The sequence below is a fragment of the Lepisosteus oculatus genome, chromosome 10 (assembly GCF_040954835.1).
Source record: "Lepisosteus oculatus isolate fLepOcu1 chromosome 10, fLepOcu1.hap2, whole genome shotgun sequence".
Classification (NCBI taxonomy): Eukaryota; Metazoa; Chordata; class Actinopteri; order Semionotiformes; family Lepisosteidae; genus Lepisosteus; species Lepisosteus oculatus.
This window is the reverse complement of record NC_090705.1, coordinates 5,605,714-5,630,150: the sequence shown is the minus strand read 5'-3', so window position 1 is coordinate 5,630,150 and position 24,437 is coordinate 5,605,714. Positions and strand designations below refer to the sequence as shown.

General features: G+C 36.8%; 1 protein-coding gene across 1 annotated transcript; it reads left to right on the top strand.

Annotated features, from left to right (window-relative positions):
- The first annotated feature begins 23 nt into the window (after positions 1–23).
- Positions 24–16,300, top strand: LOC102685874 (pituitary tumor-transforming gene 1 protein-interacting protein). The gene is made up of 7 exons (XM_015358106.2): positions 24–314; positions 3,024–3,076; positions 5,048–5,156; positions 5,738–5,843; positions 7,262–7,327; positions 13,078–13,124; positions 15,719–16,300. The coding sequence occupies exons 1-7, from the start codon at positions 200–202 to the stop codon at positions 15,766–15,768; spliced, it is 546 nt and encodes a 181-aa protein (XP_015213592.1). The 5' UTR covers positions 24–199; the 3' UTR covers positions 15,769–16,300.
- The last annotated feature ends 8,137 nt before the right edge of the window (positions 16,301–24,437 follow it).

The following is a 24,437-nucleotide window of genomic DNA, read 5'->3' as shown; positions in this document are numbered from 1 at the left end:
ACGGCCCAGGCTGACGGCGCATGCGCAGTTGCCAGCCCCCCGGGGACCGACCAGGAACTTCTGTGCGAAAGTGGCGAATCTCGGCGTCTGCAGTTGGGGGTATCAAGCGACCTTTGGCTTTTGAAAGATATATCAGTTTCTGACTGCCGGGGACAATTGTGTAGAACCAATGCAACATCGTCCAGAATAAGAAGGGACAATGCGCTATCAGAGGAAGTTACAGATCGCAGCTTCGGTTTGTTTATTTTTCGTGAGCTGTTTCCGTTTCTCTGCGGCGGAGAGCTCGATGGCGGACCCTCCACCACCACATAGGCGTAAGTTTATCCCGTCTCTCTGGCGGTTTTATTGCTTTTGTAAATGTGGATACTATTGCTCATTTCTTTACGAGTTAATGCAGTTTAGACTAGTGCACCATACCGGTAGCGTTTATTTTATTCACCTGTTGTAACTGGCATTTCCTTCTGATACTACAGTACTGAAGTGCTCCCTGGGATTTGAAATTACTCCGAGTCAAAATCAGGTGACGGGGTTGCTTTCAGCAGCTGTGTAAAGTGCTACTGTACTGCAGGGGCTGAATAACCCCTATCTATGTAGGCTCCTATTACTAACAAAGCTGAAAAAAATACTCGCTCAGCACATCAGAAGAGTTGGTTTCGCGGACGTGATAGGGTCGATGTACTCTTTAGTACCCATATTGAACGGGGAGGAGGAACAAGGATAACAAAGAGCCATTGTTTTTGTTAAGTACTTTAATCTACGTACACTACTTTGTGTGATTCGGTTTAAATCTGCTTTCTGGCTGTTCGTCGCTATTTGAAGCACAGTAGTACGACAATAAGAGTTGGCAGCCGCTTGCTACTTGCAGCTCCAAGGTAGGTATTCCTCTCCAGAGGCAGTGTATCACTTTACCTGTTTGCATTTACAGTGACTGAATGTGCAGTCAAGTAGGTGGTGTGGCATGTTGTGGCAGATGCAGTGATCTCATGTGATTCATGGTAGTTTGCATAGCTTTGTTTTTCCACCAGATTCATCACTTTCACGTGACAGGGCAAGACTGTACCACGCAGACTTCGGTATTAAGACAAACAGTGATGTTCATTGCACTCATTGAGGCCATTAGAGCAGCCCAATTAAGTCAAAAAATCCAGAGAACTCCTCTTTTTAATTTGGACCTTGATTTAATGTCTGATGCATCGTAGCTTGGAAAAGAGCTAGATAAGATTCTCAGTTTTTACTAATTAACTAACAGGCTAGATGGGCCAAATTGTGTCCTATAATTCATAACATTCTTTTGTATTTTGTTCTTCTGAGAAGCTGTACTGAACCTTCTTTGTCCTTGAGGGCCCTTCCTTCTACAGAATAAGGAAACAAAACTCAAGGAGGAACCTGTTTATGAAAGGCCTCACACAGGACTAAATCAGTCCCTCGAGGATTCTAAGCAAACTGAAACCATTTTAAATAGCTCGTCACTGAACACGTAAGGGATTTCTTTCCTCTGGTAGATACCTCAAAAAGAATATAAACTGTTTATATATTTCCACAATAATAATAGTAAGAATCATAGAAGTAACTTCTCAAAGCACTTCACAGTAAGGGGGAAAAAATGTAACAAGGAGAAAAGGTAGCAAAATTAGCACAATTAAGAACAGGGTTTAGAATGCAGACAACCGATGAAGCCTTCCTGAAGAAGAAGGCTTTGAGTCTGGATTTGAAAGCACTTCTGGAAAGGTGAATCTGATATCCTTAGGGACAGAATTCCAGAGCTTCTGGGGCGCAGCGAGAGAAGGCTCTGTCGCCCACTGAAGGTTAGCGAGCTTGGGGGACAAGCAGGATACCACAATCAGTAGGAATCGGTCAGACAGGTGCTGAGGTGCCAAGCCATGAAGAGACGTACTGTAGAGCATGAGGATTTTGAAGTCAACACGAGAGAGCGGACACGTGCCTAAAGCCTTGATATGCCTTCTTCAGGGCTCAACTTGCCTGGTTGTGTTCTGCCTCAGGAGGAGTCTTCTCATGGCTCTGTCCTTCTCCTCCTGGTTTTATATCTCTCTGTCCATGTCCATATCCTGCCACTTTACTGTGTTGTGTTTTATACATTTTTTGAGAAAAGGTTTAAATTCCGAAACGTTCTACACTACCATTCCCAAGGAAGTCTGGTTTAATTTCAATACTAGTGCAGCTGTTGTGTCCTCTGGGCTTGTGGCCATTGTGGCGCCCTCTAGTGGCAGGAGAAGGGACAGCTGAAGAACCGCTGAAACGAACGGCCGCTCTTTTTCCTTAAAGAATGGAGTACTGGGAGGTGCAATTAAACCTTTTTAGACATTTCCTCACATAATTATATAAAGCAATAGCGTGATGCTGACAGATTAGTTGATTTTTAATTTGCGGTGTATGCAATTACATATAATTCAAGGTATTTCTTGTTTCTGTTTGATTTTCTGTCTGTCTTGCTCCTGCACATTACTTGATTCCTGAGAGGCTGTCTAGTTTTGTCTTTGGAACAAGTAATAGGTTTATTCCATGCTGAAAAAAAGAAGAAGAAAAGAAGAAAGAGAACACAACGTTTCGGCCGTGGAGCCTTCTTCAGGTGCCTTCAGGAGCCTTCTTTACTTCTTCTTCTTTTTTTCAGCATGGAATAAACCTATTACTTGTTCCTTTGCAGCCTACGCATGCTGACGCAGCTACACACCTGAATTAGTTTTGTCTTTGTCTTTGGAAATGTAATCCAGACTCCTTGTCCAGTGACAGTATCATTGTGTATTCAGCCCATTGCCGCGAAGCTCCCTCTTTCTTGCAGTGATTTTTAAAACTCATTTGCTCCATATCTTTTGTTTCATCATTTCTCATGTAATTCATATAGATTTTTTCATGTTTTGTTTGGATTGTCTGTGGTGTTTGTATTGTCCAGGGCTCAGGATTATATATCATCATAGCTATAGCAGTTTTCTTTGTACAGTGTGTATACCTATACACAGCAAAACCATACCAGCTCTTATCAAATGGTTTTCCATTTTTAATTCCAGCTTGCTCTACATTTTCTCAGAAATCCTGTGAAGAATGCTTAAAGAATGTTTCGGTAAGTTACATTAGACATTTATTAATGTTTCGTTATGTAACAAATCATCATCCTTTCAGTACCAGTTGTAGCGTGTGTCATGTTAATTTTAAAAAGACATACCAGTTAAGTTTGTTACCAGTTTGAAAGTGATTTGATCATTGCCACTAATTGCAGCTTGGTATAAACTGCTGTGTAGTGATTGGGAACTGTTTAGACTTTTTCATGGGAGAAAGGAGTTACTGTATGTAGCAGCTGGTAAAGGTTGAAAAAGAAAAGGAAGTTTTTTTTATATTATGCAGGAGGTTTAAGTGATAAGTAAAGTGATCATTTGGTTTGGATAAAATGTCTTCTTCCACAAATTATAAAGGAATGTAACTGATAAGTGCAGTTCTGTTTTGACTCTGTCAAAATTAAATCTTGCTGCTCAGGGGCTCAGAGTTCACATAGCATCATTCTCTCAAGAGGGTGATGTCATTTCTGTCAATAGGCTCAGTGCCAAGTTCTGCTATATAACCACAGAGCAGTAATCTTCTTCCTCAAAACTTCTGCAGGTAATGCCTTTATGATGTCAGAGTGGAATGCTCATTTCAGGAGTTTCCAAAGCCTCCAGTGTAAAGATCAGCTCTCTTTCATTTTTTCCTACCAAGAGAAGTTTTCTCTAAAACCGATTTAACAAACTGCAGGGACATCAGCATTGCAATTATTTCTATTGAAGTAACAGGCCACTGGATCTGCTGTGATTGAAATTTGAATGCTTGGAAGATATTCTAGAAAATAGAATATATGCATTTTATACAATTTAATATTATTATTTTAGCTGTGCTCATGCACGTTTGGTGAAGAACAAGTAAACACTTTGAACAAGTTGCTTTCTCATCAGTTATAATCTTGACCTGCTTTTCTTATAAAAATAGCACAGGAAATTTACTGACAAGTGATACGCAGAGTAACATGTTAGTTTAAAAACTCTTTTGTGTCATAAAGCTGAAATGTTTTGAGAGGTGCAAAAGTATTTTAATTCACAAAAATAAATGAACAATTTGCAGAAAAGCAATGTATTTATAATAGTTTTTGAATATCTGAGAGCAGAACACTTCCTACCCTGCAAACTGAAACAGTAGCAGAAAAATGTGAAGATAAAATAGTTACATTTGGTAACTATGAGGAGAGAAAATAAATGCTGGTATTTGTTTTTTATCTTTTGTTGTGTGATAGCTTTCATCAAACAGACAACAGTGTTAAATTACACATATGTAAACTAATAGTTGCATTATTTGATTTGTAAATTCAGAATATTTGAAACTGTAACAAGGTAGGATAAGGAAGAAAATATTTTGCAAACTTTTTAAAATCTCCCATTTTCTTAAATCGTTTTCCTTTGTGCATGAGTTTCACCACAAGAGGGCAGCTGTGGTCTCAAATGTCTAAAACATTGTAATGACAAGTATAATGTAAAACACGTTTTTCCTTAAATATTATTGTTAGACTCTTCAGCCTTATCTCTTTTACGTATATTTTAAACTAGATTTTATTGGCAGTAGGGTATGTTAAACCCAGTCTAGAAAAATGTTTAAATACATTCAGATGTGTACACTTGATTTTGTAAAGGAGCAAGTAATGGTTTATTCCATGCTGAAAAGTGTGGCTTTCTTCAGGTGTGGCTCCACAGCCAAAACTTGGTTTCTTTTCTTCACATTCCAGCATGGAATTACTTACATTACTTGTCCCTTTGCAACCTACGCATGCTGATGCAGCTACCCACCTGAACTACTTGATTTTGTAATGTGTGTGTATATGAATATGTTCCAATTCATTTTATTAGGAAAAGTGATTCAGTGGTGTTTATTTTGAGATTATCGCTAAGGGTCCTTCACCACCTCAAGTTCTTTGTAATATCTATAATAGGAGTGGGCCAATCTTTTATATACTCAGACTGGCAGTTGTTGGGCTTTTTTCTTCCTTTTTTGAATTGTGATTTTCTTTCTACAGTGCCTGTGGTGCTACACCAACAATACCTGCTTAGATTACCCTGTCAAAAATCTACTTCCTCCCGCGTCATTGTGCAGCCTGTCTCAGGCCCGATGGGGGGTGTGCTGGGGTAAGTATTTTGAAAGACCCTATTTCGAGTCACGCATATGTGCAATTTCAGATTTTACCCTGAATTTAAGAATCCCCAGTGGATGATTTTGATTAGAAGTGCATGGCAGCAGAATGCCTGCTGATGGCTTAATTGGAGTGCTAGGTCTACAAGGACTGAAGGCATACTAAGGTGGATATTGAGGCTATCGTCTAGACATAAATAGTCCAAAGGCATTTAGTGAACTTTTTTGTTAAAGAATTAGAGACATTTATGTTCTTCTTTATTCTCTTTATTTTTTATGCTTGTTTTAGGATGCACTTAACTATTAGGTCCATATAGTATAGCAGAGGAATGAGTGTGTTGTTTTGTGACTGATCTCTTCTGCAGTTGAATTTGTTTTGTGTGTAACAAAGTGGCCAGTAGGTGGTGGTATTGCATTGAAAAAGTGGTTATTTCTATGTGGGCAGCAGACAATTTACTGTGAATTGCTCAGTGTATTTCTCACAATTTTGCTTCTTTGTGAGTAAATAAAAATAGGTATTATCAAGCATTTTCCCTCTGTATTGCCTTATCACACTCTCCTTGTTTTGTTCTTTCAGTGAATTTTGAAGCCCTCATTATTGCCATGGCTGTGGTGGGTGGAACCATTTTGTTAAGTATTACTGTCTGCTGCTGCTGGTGTTGCTGCAGGACTAGCTCTTCAGGGTAATTTCCTTTCTCCAAACATTCTGGTTGTGGCTGGTTCCATGATTGTGCTCCCAAAGCAAATCAGCTCTCCAGGAACACGTTGATAGAAGCTTTCTTTTGTGAGCATTCAGTGGACTTACAATCGAGCTGTGTGAAGATACGTCTCCTATAGCCTTTACAGACCCTGCCAGTGAGGGTGCTATGAATATGCAGTGCTTTGTGGAACTCGGAAAAGAAGTGCTGCACGCATTATTCCCAGAAATAATAGCTGTCTTATAGACCATTTCATGCAGGGAAAATCTCTTGTTTCCCTGTCTTTACTTAGCCTTTTTGCTTATACCTGACTAATACACAGTAGTTTGGAAGAAGCTAAAATAATAACAAATTATTGCATGAGGGCTACATAACAAAGAAAATGCTGCATTGAACATGCATACTATATTATCATTTATCCATTAGTTATATATACAGGTAGGCTATTCATTATATATAAGGTTTTCTAGTATTAGATACTACAATATGTCAAATAAGACATACAACTGCCATACATTTTTAATTTTACAAGATTGTACAAGCCACAGGTTAAGAATCTTATCATCTTTGTTTTGGGATCTATTGTTAGTATTTGTGGTGTATTTAAATATAATAAATGAATATATTTTGTGAATTTTAAAGCAGTGTGGTAGAAAGAGTTAGAAATGGTCTGAAAATACTAGCTTTGTTGGGAAAAAAAATGTTCAGCTGATGGAAAATGTCTAAAACGTAGCAGATGGCCATCATCCTGACACTAAAGAATAAGTCTAGCCTTGATTTGTAAGGAATAAGATGTAGAAAGTGTTGCTTAAATTTGCTGTTTTTTATTCAAATTACTTTTATTGAAATTACCAGAACACTTTTCTGTGGATTAGTTATCTTATCAGATTCTGAAGTCAGAATTGAATTTGATCTTTAGAGGAAGACATGCTGAATGACACTGTGGCTTTAAAGCTTGGAAAATTCCAGCCTTTATCTCTAACGCTTTGCCTGTTTTGCATCTCCCACACTGCACTAACTCTTAGACCCTAATAAAGCCTTTACCCCAAACAGTGTCACATAATTAGGACCAGATAGATCCTAAAATATGACCAAGCAATCTCTAGGACTGAGAGAAAGCTAACCCCTTGCACAGGTCGTTCATCAAACGGGCATTTAAAGTCATTATACTGTAGTTATGCATATTAACTTACACTTTTAATTTCTAATTTGCACTTTTTAGATGACAGAGAGTTTAAATACTCATCGGTAACATGTCTTATATGAATATAGTCATAAGGTGAGCTTAACTGTAGATAAGTTTAAGAATGGGCTTTGTTCCATTCCATATTAAAACATTTGAAGTTTGTACTCCAAAGCGACCGACTTTAAGTCCGAGTAATTATTTTAATTCTTTTCTCTAGGTTGGACAGAGATGAGGAAAGATTGTCCCGAAGGCGGGAGGAAATCCGGCAGCGCTCCGAAGAGCGGTGCGTATGGTTTTGAAACTGGAATTGCAGAGGAAGTATTAATCTTGCGTTGTCTTGGACTCGGCTTTTTTCCATGTTCGTGGTGGAACTTATGGAGGCCGGAGAAGAAGAAGCAGCAAAGTATTATTTTTGTTTTAGACCCGGCGGGTGTGCCTCCATTAACCTGGTCAGGAAGCCACTTAAGAAAAAAAAACTGCACGAGAATCGTAACATAATAGCATTTTTAGAGATCTCTGAAGTTCTTACTTTTTGCACATAAAAATGTGCAAGACAGAATATTTTTAGGGAACTGAAAGGACTGGGAGATTATTGATGTCTGCAGTGTTTGTCCCCTGACATTTAGCTTGGGGAATATTTTCCACTGCTGTTTTCTGGTTACACAGTTGAGGTTGGGATGAGGTCATTTCTGCACTGTGGCTTTTTTTGTACATTCTGGAGCCCAGTATCCAAGGATCAGTGCAGCCGACAGTGTTTCTAACTGACTAATTACAACTTTTAGAGCATTAGGGTTATATAAATGTAATTTTGCTGTCATGATTTTACAGCTTCATTTTGAAAACATCTGAATATTAAATGCTGTTGTAGTTCAATTGAAGCGGTCATGCAGGAGGGATGCTGGTGTGGCAGCGGTGGCCAATGTAGGGATTGTGTTTTGAGAGAGAGACTCACAACTGGGTTAACCACTAAACGTATGCCCAGAGAGCAGATGAGCTACGCAAGTCAGAGATTCCTGGAGCGGGTCCCCGGTGTCTGAGCTGAATTGAAACGAGCCCTTGAAGTGGCTCTTGACTCGTCACTGCGAAGTGGTGTCTGTGATTTAACAGACATCTGGGGGTAGATCTGTAGGCAGTAGATCTGGGGGGGTAGAGAGTAGATCTTGGGGGACACAAGTGAATCCCTTGCCTGTACCTCAGTAGTCATAGGTATGATTTCTGTTCATTTTAAAAATGCATGAAATGCTGCTTAAGTGATAAACAGAAAGTCCTTCGGGATGCTGGGGCACATTGTGTATTTTCAGTGCCTCGAGATGGCCCCGAAAAGTCAGGACTTGGGCCAGCAAGAATTGACCTACTGTAGGACTGTAGCTGTCACCTGATTCATTGACGCTATTGAAAAACTGAGGTTAGAAATCTGTGCACTTCCTAACTCGGATGCACTTCCCTACCCCCTTTACTCCCATTCAGTTGTGAATAATATTTGCCCATATAACAATATAAGAGAATTTAACAAAATATTTCATTTTCAACAATAACAGTTTTTATAGGATGCATACCTTAACGTGGGAAGTTACATTTTTTTAACAGAATCAGGAATCAATTAGTGTGTGTAAAGCAGGAGACAAAAGCATAAAAGATGCAGAGCCCCGTTTTATATCGAAATGAGACATGATTAACATAACTATGGCAGCTGGAGGCTGGGCCTTGTGCACTGTGCAGAACCCAATGAACACTTGCACAGAAAGGCTAATATGTATACCAGTGGCATAGAAATGCTATTTGAATATGGAACAGTGGAAACTCTTTTAAAAATATTTTAATGAGCCATAACTATGTATAATACTATTTTTGAAATATGGATACTTCTCAAAAGTATTTCTGGATATTTTCCTAGTTCACTATTGTTTCCTTAAGTTTATTAAACTTTCCTTGGTAAAAAAAATCAATAATCGTATAAAACCGTAAAGTAACTACCGTTGCTAAATATGTGTCAATTATAGTAGTCAAGCAAATAATCCAAAAATGTAATTGGATACTAACTAAATAATAGGATGAATTAAAATCAGTTGATTATCAAATCCAAAAGTGTTTGCATTTAAAACATATTTTAAATCAAAAGGTTTGTATTGAAATCTGTGATTTTTTTTTTAAATGTTCAAAATCCCGATTTGTTAACATGGTTGATCTTCCTTCCTACAGACCGAATCGAGACTATATATTTTAATACAAAGGGAATCGCAAGAAAGTGGGGGCACAGTTCAGTTTTGAAACAATTTCGGCATTTTAAAACAATACATGCTGACAAAAGAAGTTCTTTAGATCAGGTTTTGCTATTTAATTTTTTCAGTAACATTTATACAAGCGTTAATATTTCCTTTGCTATTAATAGAGTTAAATATGTTGCTGAAACAGGTTAATATGAACATCAGTTACTAGTGGCTATGAATAGCTTTTCAATGAAGGGCAAGACCCAATTAAGAACTAAGATAATAAGTTTCCCTTTAATAATCTGGTGGCTCATGGTGGAACCAGTTGATATTGATGTTTTGGAATTAATAGGCATTGCAGTGTTTCTGAACTGCGTGTCTCCAAACTTCCCAACTGTTTTTCATTAAGGAATTGAGAAATCAGAACCCATTAAAGTTATGGAAAACATAGGCACCATTTGTTGAACATTTAGGCATAATATTGCTCATGCAACACACGGAGAAAAGGGATTTAAAAGTAATGTTTAGCTTATTAAGTTGTTTTAATACTGGCTGCATGAGATAATATATATTTTTTTCTAATTCCAGAATGTGGTCAGTCACAGTACAGATAACTAAATGTGATGTGCATGGCTTATTTGAAACCTGTAATTCTGTAGAAAGCAGACACCTGTTCTGGACAGACAAGAAAACCCAATGTTATATACCAAGGAGCTCAGCATCTTACTGCTTAAATCTGTATTTTATTTTCTCACTTGGCTAAAAGGGATACTGTGACTATATTAATATTCTATTTAAATAAAATACATTTCCCTTTTTTAACAAAGGTGACCTTATTTCATTTGTATTTCATTGTAAGGATCGGTTAACCAAGTCTACAGATACAATGTCTTTTTCAATGTAGTTTCAATGTAGCTTTTTTTAAATGTTCTACCATTAGATATCCAATAAGGGTAAGTAATTCCCCCTTCTGGGGCCCTCCACTCAGCTTTTAAACTGAGCAGAACCCCCCTGGCTCTAGCAGAAGGCACTTGGTTTAAATGAAAAAACATTGGAGGAGTTCACATAAGGACACGGCATGGGCAGAAAGAAGCCACATTAAAATGAGATCCACTCCGTTTAATTCCAGTAATGCATAGATTTCAGAGCATTAGGCAGGGTTAAATGACATGAGAACTGTTACAGTAGCTTCATTTGCATATATATTTCTATCATTGGAGCTGGAGAGTATTCATTTTTCATGTTTTGTTCAGCAAATGCTTTGCATGTAATTATAACTTGAATTCTGTCCATAGCCCTATTAATCAGACATTAATATCTCCATGTATTTGCATTAAGCTAATGATTCAGTCTTAATTAAATGTGCCAGTGCATTTCTGAAGAAGGTCGTTATAATATCCACAGGGTTATTTTGTAGTTGCCAGTAGGTGACGGCAATCACAATTATACTGAATCGGTCATATATCTTCATACCGAATAAGGAAATACCGTTTCCAGACATGCCCAGGGCTGCTAGCCTTTCGGCAGATAACTTTATTCAAGTCCTGCATTTTGTAGAAAGCACTGAATATCTGAAATATTGGAAAAGTCGGCATTTCTCATTTCTAGAGTATGGAAGGAAAGGTTGCAGAAGTATAAAATGATGTTTTCAACATGAGTAAGACTACAAAGATGGAAATTGTGATCCCATCGCATCGTGCTTTTAATGCGTTATGTGTTGTATGTTCATAGACCATTGATATGGATGAAGCAGAAAACAAATTTATAAAGTACATGAACTGAAATCCATATTCCTTGGTTCCATTCAACTTATGTGCTATCACTAAAATTGCATCACAAAAAAAAATAACACAAAGTGAACAGATCAAATGAAAAACTGAAAAGAATCCTAACATCGATGCATTCACTGTCAGGAAGTGTCAATTCTAAAACTAGAATTCAGACTGACTGAAAAAGTGGATAAAGAGCTAGATTTAATTACTTTTTCTAACTGTTGGGAAAAATAAAATTTCAATGGTACACAAATATTTCATTGTATGAAGTTAAAATGTTGACACCCAATCATTATATTACTTTAAGTTTTATAGTGAAATCATAATATTAGGTTTAATTTGCGGCCTTTCAATAAGACTTCTTTAGAACTAGTAATAAGTATTCCTGGTCATCTGATAGATACATATGCATTTACAGCAGTAACGCATAGTTACTATTGCTGTTTCTGCACGTCAGGTGTTAGTGTTGAGAGTTTAGGTCAGACTGTTCAGTTTCCTTACATTGTCTCAAGATGAGTGTTTGAAATAAGAAGAAAAATGTTTTACATGTACATTAGTGAATAGACAATCAGTGACTTTATTACTGCCATGAGTATTCACTGTTCCTACATGTAATAGCATTCTTAGTACAGTATTCCAGACTGTGCACATTGACAAATACACTCTGATTTTAATCTTTAGAGCTGTACTTCTAGGAACGTTATTAACACTTCAGTTGACCTCCAAATTTCACAGTCATTTAGTGCATTATTATGCATTTGTAAGACTGAAACTGTAAGAATCATCTTCTAGATGGGCAAAATCCAGTATTTGATCTGTACAATGGTATGATCTCAAATAAGACAAGACTTTAGTCTAAACCACCATAGATATAAAAAAAGTGTTGTAGGTTGTTTTGAAACAACAATTAAAAAGCATGTTAAAATGGTACATTGCAAAACTCCACATGCAATAAAGTATAAAATATGCTTTAATTATTATTAAATTTGGGCAATAATTGCAGCCTAGTTAGACAATTCAATTTACAGAAAAGGAAATTGTGATAAACGTTTTTTACTAATGTGAAAAAATGAGCCTTTAATAAAACTTCTATCTTAATTTAAAGAAATGTGATACTCTATGAATTCTTATTCTGTAGCAATCTCAATTCCACTACTGTAATACAAATAGAGCAGTCCATGCTGCTGCGATTTGTGGGAATGTGTATTTGCTGTAAGTAAAAAAAACATTCCCTATGGTTTTTCCATTTTGTTTTTTTAAGGTTGATTCAGAGTTACATGATGCCTGGAATCAGGCCTCTTTGCCCATGTGGTTTTACATTTGCACCCAGCTGTATTGCAGACTATCACTTCATTTTAATCTTCTGATCTTTAATTTACTTAAGATCTGTGTTTCAGGGCCTTTTGAATTTGTACCCCTCCCCCATCATCAATAAAACATCTCTAGGAGATTTTTTTCATCTTGTGTCAAAAGGAACACATTATGTTCACATTATCAAATAATTTAAAAATGAAAGCCAGACTCCTTAAATTAATAAATATCATTGCCTACAGAACTATAGAATGGTTTTCATCTGCCTGACTTGACAGTACTTTGTTTTCAAATACAGATTTTGTGATACTTGCATACATCTTCAGAAGTGATCTCATGGTATTATTAAATAACTGCAGAAAGAAGCCTTGTAAGGATTTAAGGGGACCTTACATTTCTTCCAGACGAACAATGTGATTTGATATGCTGATGCAGCACATTGTGTTATATCTTCTTTCTTTTGTTAATCTCTGCTTATTCAGTTTCAAAAATCATGTTTCTGCTACCATTTGAATCAATAGAATTAAACAAGCCTGTTTTTGTAAGCTACATCATAGGGTAGAAGTGTCACTTTGGTCTCTTAGTGGCACTGCATTGGGAAATACATTCAGATGTGGTATTTGTTCCTGATTGGAAGCAGTTTTTAATGATCTTGTTTTCTCTGCTGTTGCTGTACCTGTTGTGTTGTTCATTATTTGTGTTTTAATCAAAACTGAAAAGTTTTTTTTTTTTTTTTTTTGCAGGAAGGCAGAAAGAAAATCTAGGCATGATGAAATCCGTAAAAAGTATGGTATGTACCAGTGGCTTAATCAAACAAATATGTTTGATTAAGGCTTTCTGAAATTGAAATTCTTAGGGTTAGTCCTGCAGTTTACTCTTTAAAGGTTACTCTTAAACACGAGTCAATACTTTTTTCAATAGAATGACAGCACCCTTATTACATGATTATTTTCCCTTATTACATTGCTCATCACACAGTAACACCTGAAATGATTCTACTATGTTTATTTTGTGATCAGCTTATAAATTGTTGTACTTTATAGTTCATTGGGAAGACTTTACAAAATTAGGTATTTCACTTCTTAAATTGTGATTTTAGTTGCAAATAAGAGTCAGCTCCCATGTTTAGCCCCTGCAGTGGTGCATTTTGTGACAGTCGAAGTGCTCTGCCCTTCATCAATCCTCCTGAGTTGCTTTCTGACCTTTCTACAGCTTGGACTCCATGAGAAGACATCTTTGGCAACAGGCCTAAATCAGAGCTGATGTCATTGCTATATGTCAACCAAATCAAGGCAAATATGTCTGCCCATGCCAAAACTTTATAATGCATAAATGGCATAATGACCGTTTAACATTTTACAAAGAAGCTAACTTCAAATGAAAGTCACATAATACAATTGAGATTTTTTTTTATTTTCTGATTGAAATTGAATCAGTTATCCTGCATTACTGTTTAGAAATTCGATGGTTATATCTGTTATAAGGACCTCCTCGCCTGTTTACCTTTAAATAAATGGCTGAACCTTAAAATCTGTGAATCACCGTTAGTATTATGAGTGAAATAGTAGAAGCAAGAACATCTATATTTCATTATTGCTTTTTAAAACACTGTCAGTGATGGGGAAAAAAACTTTCCAATGCTAAAAACAGAAGATTCTTCTTTTTTCTGAACATTTTGCATACACAGTTGCAGGGTTATAGGTTTCTGATGTCTGTGGATCTAGTGATCAATAAAGCATACAAAAATAACTTTCTGCTCATTCGTCTTTCAAAAAAGATGATGAAATGATTGAGTAAAATGTGTGGTTTATCTCCCTTTTCTCTGCAGGGCTTAGAAATGCCTTACAGTGTAAAGTGGCAGAACAGTTCAGCGGCATGACTTTGTTGACTTGGCTATGCAGATTGAAATGAACCTGTCTTGAATGTCAGCCTCAGGGTGGCTCTATAGAATTTGCTTTTAAATTCCTCTCATTGGCCAGCTCCAGTCTGTTTAAATGGTAATTACACATTTATAATGCTGTGCAGGTGTCAGAATCTGCCACATTGTCCTCGGGGAATCCATGGAGACTGTGGTTTATTCCTGACTGCAGGAATTTTATGGCTATTGCTCCTTGTGTTCCCAGAATCACTTCATTATTTTGCAATTGGAAAATGACTTAGTGTTGTATGTAAACACTGTGATTTAAGAGCTGCTAGTTTGCTTTCCTGATATATTTTATTTATAAAAGATAGTGATTTATTTTTAGTTTTAAAGTGGGTCTTTTAACCAACACTGTATCATCTGTTTTGAAGATAGATCCATCATGTTTAATGAAAGTATTCACAGATGTGCATGTTGTAAGCTGAAAAATACCATGTAATGGACATATCTATAATTGGACACGAGTATTTCAGATAAACAAACCAAAAAATGCTATTTCAAAATCTTTAAATTGTCGACAATTTAAACTCCTAAAGCAGAAAATTGTCCTTTTTGTTTTGTTTCCATTGGAGTTGAAAAACAAAAAAAATAACTTCAAGTTGGATTGGTATAACTTTAGGTAACAAGCTGATAACCGCTGTTCAATGTGAAATATTTTTCATAAGACAGTTAAATGATTATTTTGCTTCAACCTCAAAAACACTCATCAGTATCTCAAGTAAAAAAGGATTCCTTTACCATCACACATGGTAGAAATGGACTGTAGCATAATCCCGCTGGATTTACATGTTTTCTGTGGCAGGACCACCAACAAACGGGTGACCAAGACAGGACTGGGAATGATTGTCTTTGGCTATCAGTTCACGTTGGCCGGGACAAGCTTGTGGATTTGAGCTGAAGCGTAGGATAAGGAAGGGCAGAAAGAAAACCTCATTTTGTTTGTACCACAGGGCATAACATAGCAAATGAAATTCATAAGTGTTGAGAATATTTCAAATTGAATGTCTTCAGTTGCTGAATCTGTAAAATATCAGAGGATACCTTAAAGGATATTTTTACTCCTTTCACAGATGCATGTGCTGTACTGGGTTTCTTGGCATGAAAATTACTTAGAGAACTGTTTTGTGTTTTTATTCATCTAAAGATAAACAATAATCATCTGCTGAATCCAATATATGTATATATTTTAAATGAGAAAATGTTATTCTCAGGAGGTAGCACTTAATATCTAATTATAACAATTTTTCAATGTACTTTTCATTAATAAAGTTATCTGTGTACCTTTTAGACACTACTAGAATTACTGTTTTGTTCAAAGCTGTGATGTGCAAAGCTGTGGGGGAATTGATTCTTAGCATGATACTGGGATTTGATATTTTAATTTGGTTGAAGCATTTATATTGCAAACACTGCAAGACTGTTTACTTTGCCTACATACATAAGATGTTTTTTTTTTCTCCTAGGGCTTGTTCCTGACTCTGACCACCCATACAGCCGGTTTGAAAACGAGTGAAGTATACAGCATTCAAGGTGCATTGCTTTGCAGGAAGGGGGGGCATTGGCAAATGTTTCTGTGGCTGTTTTCTTTGTTACATGACTTATCCTCTGTGTTACTGCATATTGTACTAGTAGTTATATCATTTCCAAGAGATTGCTAGAGTTACGATCTGTTTATTTCTTGTTATGATCTAAGTGTATTTTCATGTGCATTTGAAAACACAATCACTTTTTTTTCTGACTGCACTGCTGAAAACCATTGCTAATCTAAAATTAAGAATCGGTAAAGTTAACGAGATAATACAGTACTCACTATTTACAGTGCGTGTATTTTTAAGCCCCACAGAATGAGTTAAAAGTTTTGCTTATGAACATTTTGAATTTAGGTTCTCGAAAAATTTCATTTTGACATCCTGTTAGCTCCTTGTTTTGTTTTATTTTTTGTTCTGTAAATGAATCGCTTGTTGTGTCAATGTAAGATAATGCTGTATAAACCTGGGCTGAAAAAATTGATTTCTAATAAAGGTTCTTTTTTCACTACATAAAAAGCTTTGGTATTCTTTCAGTGTTTATGGAACTTATACACAGAATATAAATTGCATATATTAAAACAATTATGGCACATGATGCTCAGTAGTTTATCAGTATTTTATCATGCTTCAAATTTTAGAATAATGCAGTTTGCACCTGACAGCTTTTCTCATGAGTTTTGTGAAACCATTGCTTTCTAAAATGTTTCCCCCCATCTTGTTTTTACCTAGAGTAATAATAAAAGAACATTTGTTTCTTACAAAATCATAAATCAAAGGCCCCCTTGCTGAACTGACATGCGCCAGACTGCCTTTCAGCATGTAAGCCTTGAGCAACAATACATCTACAGTTGCTGATCTCTGATGTATTCATGAATTGAGCACTGTTGGGACAACCTTGACAGAGCACTGGGTGCTTGGCTCCATTCCTCTTCCGTGTAGGAGCTTTTGATGGCAAGGTCAGAAATGTCTGCCTCATTGATGTCTAGAGTGAGTGTCAAAACGAAGATTTGATTAAGGAAAGGGCATTGCAGATTTTCTTATTAATATTGTGCCGCGGAATTGATTAGAAAATATATTTAGTAGATCTAAAACTTCAAAATCTATTGACCAGTCCTATAAATTAAATGCAATGGAAATTATTTCTAAGCGTGTTACAATTTGGCTTTCAGGTTTTGCTTTAAGAACGTTATTGTTACGAAAGCGATAGAGCGATTTAGGTAGCTGGTTAGGCATTTCAATGTAAATGTAACAAAACATCACGGACATTTTACAAGAATATTAGTCATGCAGAATATATTCAATCAGAATTCAAAGTCTGCCTGTGTTGTGTGTTAAATGTGTTAATGCAGACAAAATGTCAGGTCTGGCAAGGCTGTGTGAAATACTGTAGCTTTGCAATGAAGACAATAAGAAACATCAAAGCAAATTAGCTGCCAGCAGCTAAAGAGTAAAAAAAAAACCTGCAGTACTAAGCTCCTGATGAAATTGTTTGGAATTTCTTATTGTATAGCTGCACAGTTATATGGAATGATGCTTCTGTTATATAAAAGTACACCATAGTGATTGTGAAGAAAGAAGCTTTTTGATTTTTCATTTCAGTTTGGTAAAATCCCAATTTCAGTGGCATAATGAAGAAATCTTACCTTGAGGCAATCTAATAGCAGGTGAATTACCATTTATCACTTCATTTCTCAACCTCTGCTCAGCTCCCTTGACCCTGAATGACTTGTGGGTCTCTCTGTGCTTCTTTAATGATTTTATATCAGTCAAAATCCTGCTCTGTTTCCATTTCCATACACAGGCCACTGTAAAAGCGTCTAATAAAGAAAGTGAACTGGGTAGATACCTTTTCCCAAAATGCACTTCGACTGAGGTTTTCAGGTACGTGTAATGCCGAGATGTATTTGAAAATGTTAGAATTTAAAATAGTAAAATTCTTCCTTAAAATTTATTCCCAGAGTCAAGATCCACTTGACCTTCAGTTCACCACACTGAGGCTGAAGGCAGCTGGAAATTCTGTTTCAGTCTGGGATTCACCTCACTTACGCAAACCTGTTTGCTTAATTATCAACCGTATAGATGTAGCTATAACGTCTGTTTTAATTCATCATTAATACGTTAGTAGGCTGGTATAGCTATTTTTTTTTATGGTTTATACTTGAAAAGACTGGTGAAGAGTCCTACATAATTGATTTTACTTAAACCTTACAGTGAATACAAGTATATGAAGATGTATGCTCCCAGACATGTATATTTTTAAAATTCTCCAGATTTTCCCATCCTCATCCCACAAAGTCTGGAAATTGTGGAGAATCTTGCCATGGGTGATGCTAATATCATTGATACCGTAGACCTGACAATTCCCGGTCATGTCATGGTGACAGTTTCAAATGTATACATTGATCTTCAGATTAAAACAACATTTAAGCACACTGTAATTAAAAGTGGTGTCAGTGAGGTGGGGAGAAACTAAAGCATCATAAAATTTGTGTGAAATAGCTGACAGAGCAAAAAGTCCAATAATACTGTATATATAAGATCACTTGATTGGCCATATACAATTTCTTGTATTAGGAATTTGTCTTTTTTCACATACCCCAACTTGTTCTCCATGAGACACACAGACAGGGAGAGAAGCTTGGGGTCAGAGCGCAGGGACGGCCATTTATACGGCACCCCTGGAGCAGTTGGGGTTGAGGGCCTTGCTCAGGGGCCCAACGGAGTAGGATTTGTAGGACCTTCCAGCCACAGGCGCAGATCCTTGGCCACAGAGCCAGATGCCATTATGTCACTGCTGTTCAAAATTAACTATGTGGGCAGCACTTTCATTTTAAGTCTGTGCAGGAGGAAAGAAATACAAATATATTGCATCATACTGGCAATAAGTAATAAACAAAGTCTTAAAACAAAAGGACATTTCCTTATTCTTTTTTTAATTTTCTGATTGTTTTCTTCTTCCTCCCCACTCACTTTGTACTGTATTTGTGTAAATTAGACTATCCATTCAAGCATAAATAACATAAGGTTTAAACATTCGGAATGATAAAAAACAGGTTGGAATTAAAACCTTAATTTAAAAAAGAAGATTAAAAAAGTGCACATTGGTGTTGCATAAACTTCAGTGCTTTTTGGAAGTTGTTTCATTGTGTTTTGTTTCCTAATTTGACACAGACAAAAAGCTGTTAGCGAGGCTGGCTTAGTTCCAGGTGCTTACACTAATACATTCAAATAAGATAGCAGAAAGTTATAAACTTACTCTATCTCCAAAGTCATACTCAACAAAAATAAATCAAGCATCTCAGAGCTCAGTACCAGATCCGTGTAGCATAGAACACAAAATAAAATTGATTCCCATATCTTAATACCGGAGACGTCTAATGAGTTCACTTATATGTGTTCTCCACCCACATACACACAGTGTGCTGTATGTTTTTAAAGGAAAGGACTTTGAATTAGCAGAGCAGGAAACTGTTTTAGAACTGCTCCAGATTATAATGGGAGTGCTTCCAATAAGAACCTTATTCAATTCAGCATGCCCCTACATCACTTGAGCTCTTTTGTGCTACAGTGTAATCAACCCTGAAATCTGCAGGAAGGAAATGTCTGAAACAAAAACAATTTATTTCAATTATGAGCGAAAGTTTTAGAGAGAAGGTGGGGAGTGGGGGATTATTGCATTTCTAGAAAATCGTCTGGAAGATCAAACAAAGTGTTATGTGTAATAATATGGTAATGTTATTTGATTTCTTTTGGTTCTATAGACATATGCCATTTGTTAGCAATGCTTGTATTTTACAGTAGTGGTATACAGGTAATTTGATTAGCTACTGTATACTTACAAAAGGAATAAAAGTTTGTTCAGTGAGGCTGCTGCTAGTTCACTTCACATTGTTCAGGTAACATTCATTCAGCTGACGTTATCTGCAGTTTCACCAAAAGTCTTATTCAAGCTTGAGCTCTTAACGAGCTCGCAGACAATGCATTTCATTGCCGACAACACAAGACAATCGTATTCTGTACTGCTTATGCATTGATAAATAAACCTTGATTGGTTGATTGATTGTGGGAAGAACATCTTTACACAAAGGCTTGTGGGAGTGTGGAACAAGTAACGCAGCCATACTGTATGAGTTGTCAAAGTTGATGCTCTGGCTTCTTTCTCAAAATCGCTGGATGGGATTTTCAGATCAATTACCAGTTAGCAATTAAATGAGCTTGCTGTTCCAATTATGACCCTCATAGCTGTTGTTCCCAGACTCATATAGGATAATAGGTTGCCCTAATATTATTATTATTATTATTATTATTATTATTATTATTATTATTATTATTATTATTATTATTCATAGGTTGCCCTAGTCCTCCTAAGGAGTACAACAGCCCTAAGTGAAGACAATCGTATTGCACCCAACTTGGCAGTAGCTGTTAAGGTCTTAGCTAACCCATTTCTGTTCTATAAACAAGACATCAATGTACAGTGCCTGCGCTGCCCTGCAGCATGCATTTATCCACATAGTTTGGTTAAAAGTTTCAATTTGTGCTCAGTGTCAAAATTGGTGGATGGCAAAAACAGCCCATTGCTTAGTCTTTTAACATACTGTATGCCAAAAAAGTCTTAGAAATTCTCATTGAAATTTGTGAGCCATCTTTGCCCTGGCAATGTAATTCTGTTGAACACATGGTCTGTAATCAGTTTGGTTGTGCTGCATCTGCATGAGGAGGTAGACTTTCAGGCTGGTATTTGTAAACAGCTGGATTACCACTAGCAATGCAGGCAAGCCCCAATATCATTTTAAATACCAAACATAAAGAACCACCTAATCTCTCAAACCCATACATAGTGTCCTCCTGATTTATTCATGTCCACCTATTCATTCAGTGGAATAGGAAGAAAAAATACATCATACGGTGTGTATATATAATGTATCATATAGTAAAGATTTATGGCTAGGATAATGTCTCTTTCTGGAAAAAGTAAAAAAAATTCTTAATGTAGTCTTAATATCATTGTACAGAGCAAAGTCATATTTGTCCTAGATAAATGTCCAGAAAACACAAGGATCATATATATTTTCACCTAAGTATTTTGTAAATCCTCCTCTGGCAGGGATTACACCTCTAGTAGGTGTGTGAGCCTCTGGCATTTCTGACGGGGGATTTTTTACCATTATTTAAGGAAGAATTGCTCTTATTCCTTCAGACACTTTGGCTCCCGTTGCTAAACTGCTTTCTTGAGTTCAGACCATCATGTTCTATTAAATTGATGTGTGAGATTGCAATGGCCAGCTGAGAACATTTATTTTGCATTCAGTTAAAGATTTCTTTGTTGATTTAGATGTATGCCTTGGATCATTGTCATGCTAGAATGCCTATTTGTTGACAGAAGGAAACAGGTGTTATCAAATATCTTGGGACATGTTGGAGTTCATGATTCCAGGGCCTGTAAATACAAAACAATCACAAAACATAACAGACCCCACATTTCACAATGGGCATGGATATTTTCTCAGAATGATCTTAACTTTTTTTCACAATGCTGACAAGCATGTCAAAACATCTGACTTTTCATGATAATCTGTCTATAAGACTTCATAAAATTTCATCTGGGGTATGAATATATCTGGAAGGCATTGTATGTGCCAGTTGAAGTACACTGCTGTTTATCAATTGGTTTTCTTATTTAAAACCACACAGGCTGAACACAGCTATGAAAACAATACTCGGAGACATGCAGTACTACCAAGACATGGAATTACGAGGTAGAGTTTGATTACTGTACAGCACATCTAAAGCTAATACATTATCCAAAATGTGAATATTGTATCCCAAGGCCCCAAAGTTTTATATTGCAAATATGTGGAGATGCTCTGCAGTGTGATGAGAATGTGATGTGAAACTCAGCAGCACAGTGATTTGCACAACCTCCCGTGAGGACTCTATTTAAGGCAGTGAGTGGAATAAATTAAGCCTCCTTTACCAGCAAGGGCTCTCCTATGACTGTGAACTCACCTACAGTCATGACAACAAAAACGTTCTACTGAAAGACTTTTGTTTACATATTATAATGTCAAGCTCCAAACCAAAGATTTATGATGTTGCCATTTCTATATAATACATTAGCAGAAGAATGACAGCAAGTCCAAAAAAAAAAGCAATCACTAGTGAGTCAAGATAGAGGTTAAAAGAGTGATCCATGACATGAAGAAACATGGTGTACATAATACGTGTGACTTTTTGCCAAAACCATTTACTGTGTGGTCTGAGCACTCAGGCACAAGCCCCCTCGAGACCTAAGAACAGAAAAAATTGTCATCAAGGAGAAAGAAGTTGTTAATGCACATTACAAGAAGTGTTTTGAGTGCCTCCTCAGTCAAGACTTTGTCGAGATGAGCCTTAATGCAGGAAGGAAGTTGATTAAGTGGATGAAGAACAAAAAGACTTTTGGAGCTGATGCAGACCTTGCCAAAGCCTTCAAGCAGTGGGAGGTGCTCACAGCAGAGTCCCAAGCCTTTGTGCTGTGGATCGAGGATGATGAGAAAAGCCCCAGTGACCCTGTAGGATGCCTTGATGATGATAGTTTGGAGGACAGGCTACACACCTGACAATGGAAATCAGCTTGCTGTCTCATTGCGAGAACCCTCCAGATTTGTCTCCTTTCGCTTACTGAAGAGCTTCTCCCAGAATCCCATTGTAGGTGCAGTCGACTAAGAGGCACAACTGACATGATCTTCAGTGCTTACATGCTACAGGACAATGTTGAGGACAAAACAAACTCTATTCATGGCATCCTTTGACTCTTTCAACTCAGAAGCACTTTGGAAGATCATATTAAAGAGATTGAAGCCATTAATGCAGAAATTAATCATTGTTCTCCACCTGTTTCAAGATGATAATAGTTTGGAAGATACGGTAGGAGACATGCCTGACAATGATGCATGCCTGAGCATGAGCAATTATTCTGATTTGTGAATTACTGTACAAGCGCCACTGATGTTATGACAGGAGTCAACCCTAACATTTCTTTTAATATTCCTTAATAAAAGTTAAATTACTGTAAGGTAGGGAATTTAACCTCCTGCGACTGTTTCAGAACAGAGAATAAGAAGCCTACAGCCCTGGCAATTTAGATTTGCTAGGAGACTCTGTTGAACACGTAGCATTTCCTGTGACTTGAACTTGGGGAACATCAGACCGGCTGATATCGATTAAGAGGATCAACATCGCCACAAATATGCAAATTCAGCCTTTGGCTGCATGTACACGCAACTGCTCCCAGACTGTGTCCTCAGCTAAACCAAGCTCAACCCCTGCTGTATCAAGCAGTTGTGATTCCCATCTGCCTTAATGAAACTAAGACATGGACAACAGACAGGAGACACCTCAAGGTGCCAGTGTATTACCAGCACTGCTTGTGAAAGACCTTTCATATGTAAAGAGTTGGTACTGTATGTTATCCTTTTTTTACCTCCCTGCTATGGAAAGTTGTACCAAATTTCACTTTGCTCACATATCATCTAGTAAAAGGAAGGTAAAGAAAATGATGAACCGCACATTATGCATCACAGGTTCTGGTGTAATTCAGAATGACAGGCGATTGGAAAGGTGCTCTTCTTTATGAGGGGCTGTGAAGATGACCTTTATTTCATCTCCCGGTTCTTTTTTTCCAGCATGAAGGGCCCTTGTAAAGACTTCAAACAAGGGGAGAGATGTGATTTTTAAATGAAAGTCGTTCTTTGCAAGCAAAGAATGAGGACTCATTAGAGTACAGAGCTACGGTTTTAGCACTATCATCATTTCAGAGCAAATTAAAGAATAAGAAATTACATTTTACAGCCAACCTGTCACCTAAATGTTTAGAATCAATAATAAGCAATGTTAAACGTAATACATTAAGTTTATAATCCATTTTAAAACCACTAACTTTTCAAATCCCAACCCCCATTGTCTAAATTTAAAATATGTCCTTAAAATAAGATCTTGCAAGACATTGTAAAGGGTTAATAATAAAGTGATGTTATCTACTGTATAGGCACACAAGACTTTTAACACGGTTCGTGCAAGACCGTCAGATTAAGATTCATATTTAGTATAAAAGTAAAATTAGACTATGAAACCCTTCATTTCTTCTCGTGTATTTCATATTTAAAGATGCTGCAATTCCATAAATACCGAAACTAAATTTCTGTATTGTCACAATTCCAACTTTAATGATTATTTATACAGACTACAATGCATGAAATAAAATTACTTAATATAAACCCACTTGAAAAGTACCCTGGGCGTGCTGGAATGCGGGATGGAACTAGAGGCTGATAAAAGAGCTGAAACTTTTATTTGCAAATGTACAACTGGCCTTCTTTGATAGAAAACCCGGATTTGTAAGTGACCAAAGCTCGTTCGCTCAACATTAATATACAGCATTACTAATAGTTTTATAAAGATTAAAGCCTTTCACTGTTATTTCAAAGTATAATCAAAACACAAACAAAAAGAGAAACATAAAGAGACGATGCAAAGTGTCCTGCAATTATTATTAAGGGACGCATTTTTTTTCTCGTCTAAAAACCCTGTAAGAAACTTTGTGGGTTTAAAGCACGCAGCTCGAATCGGAGCGATGACTGACCTTACAGTCGTTACTTTCTGATTGAAGGGA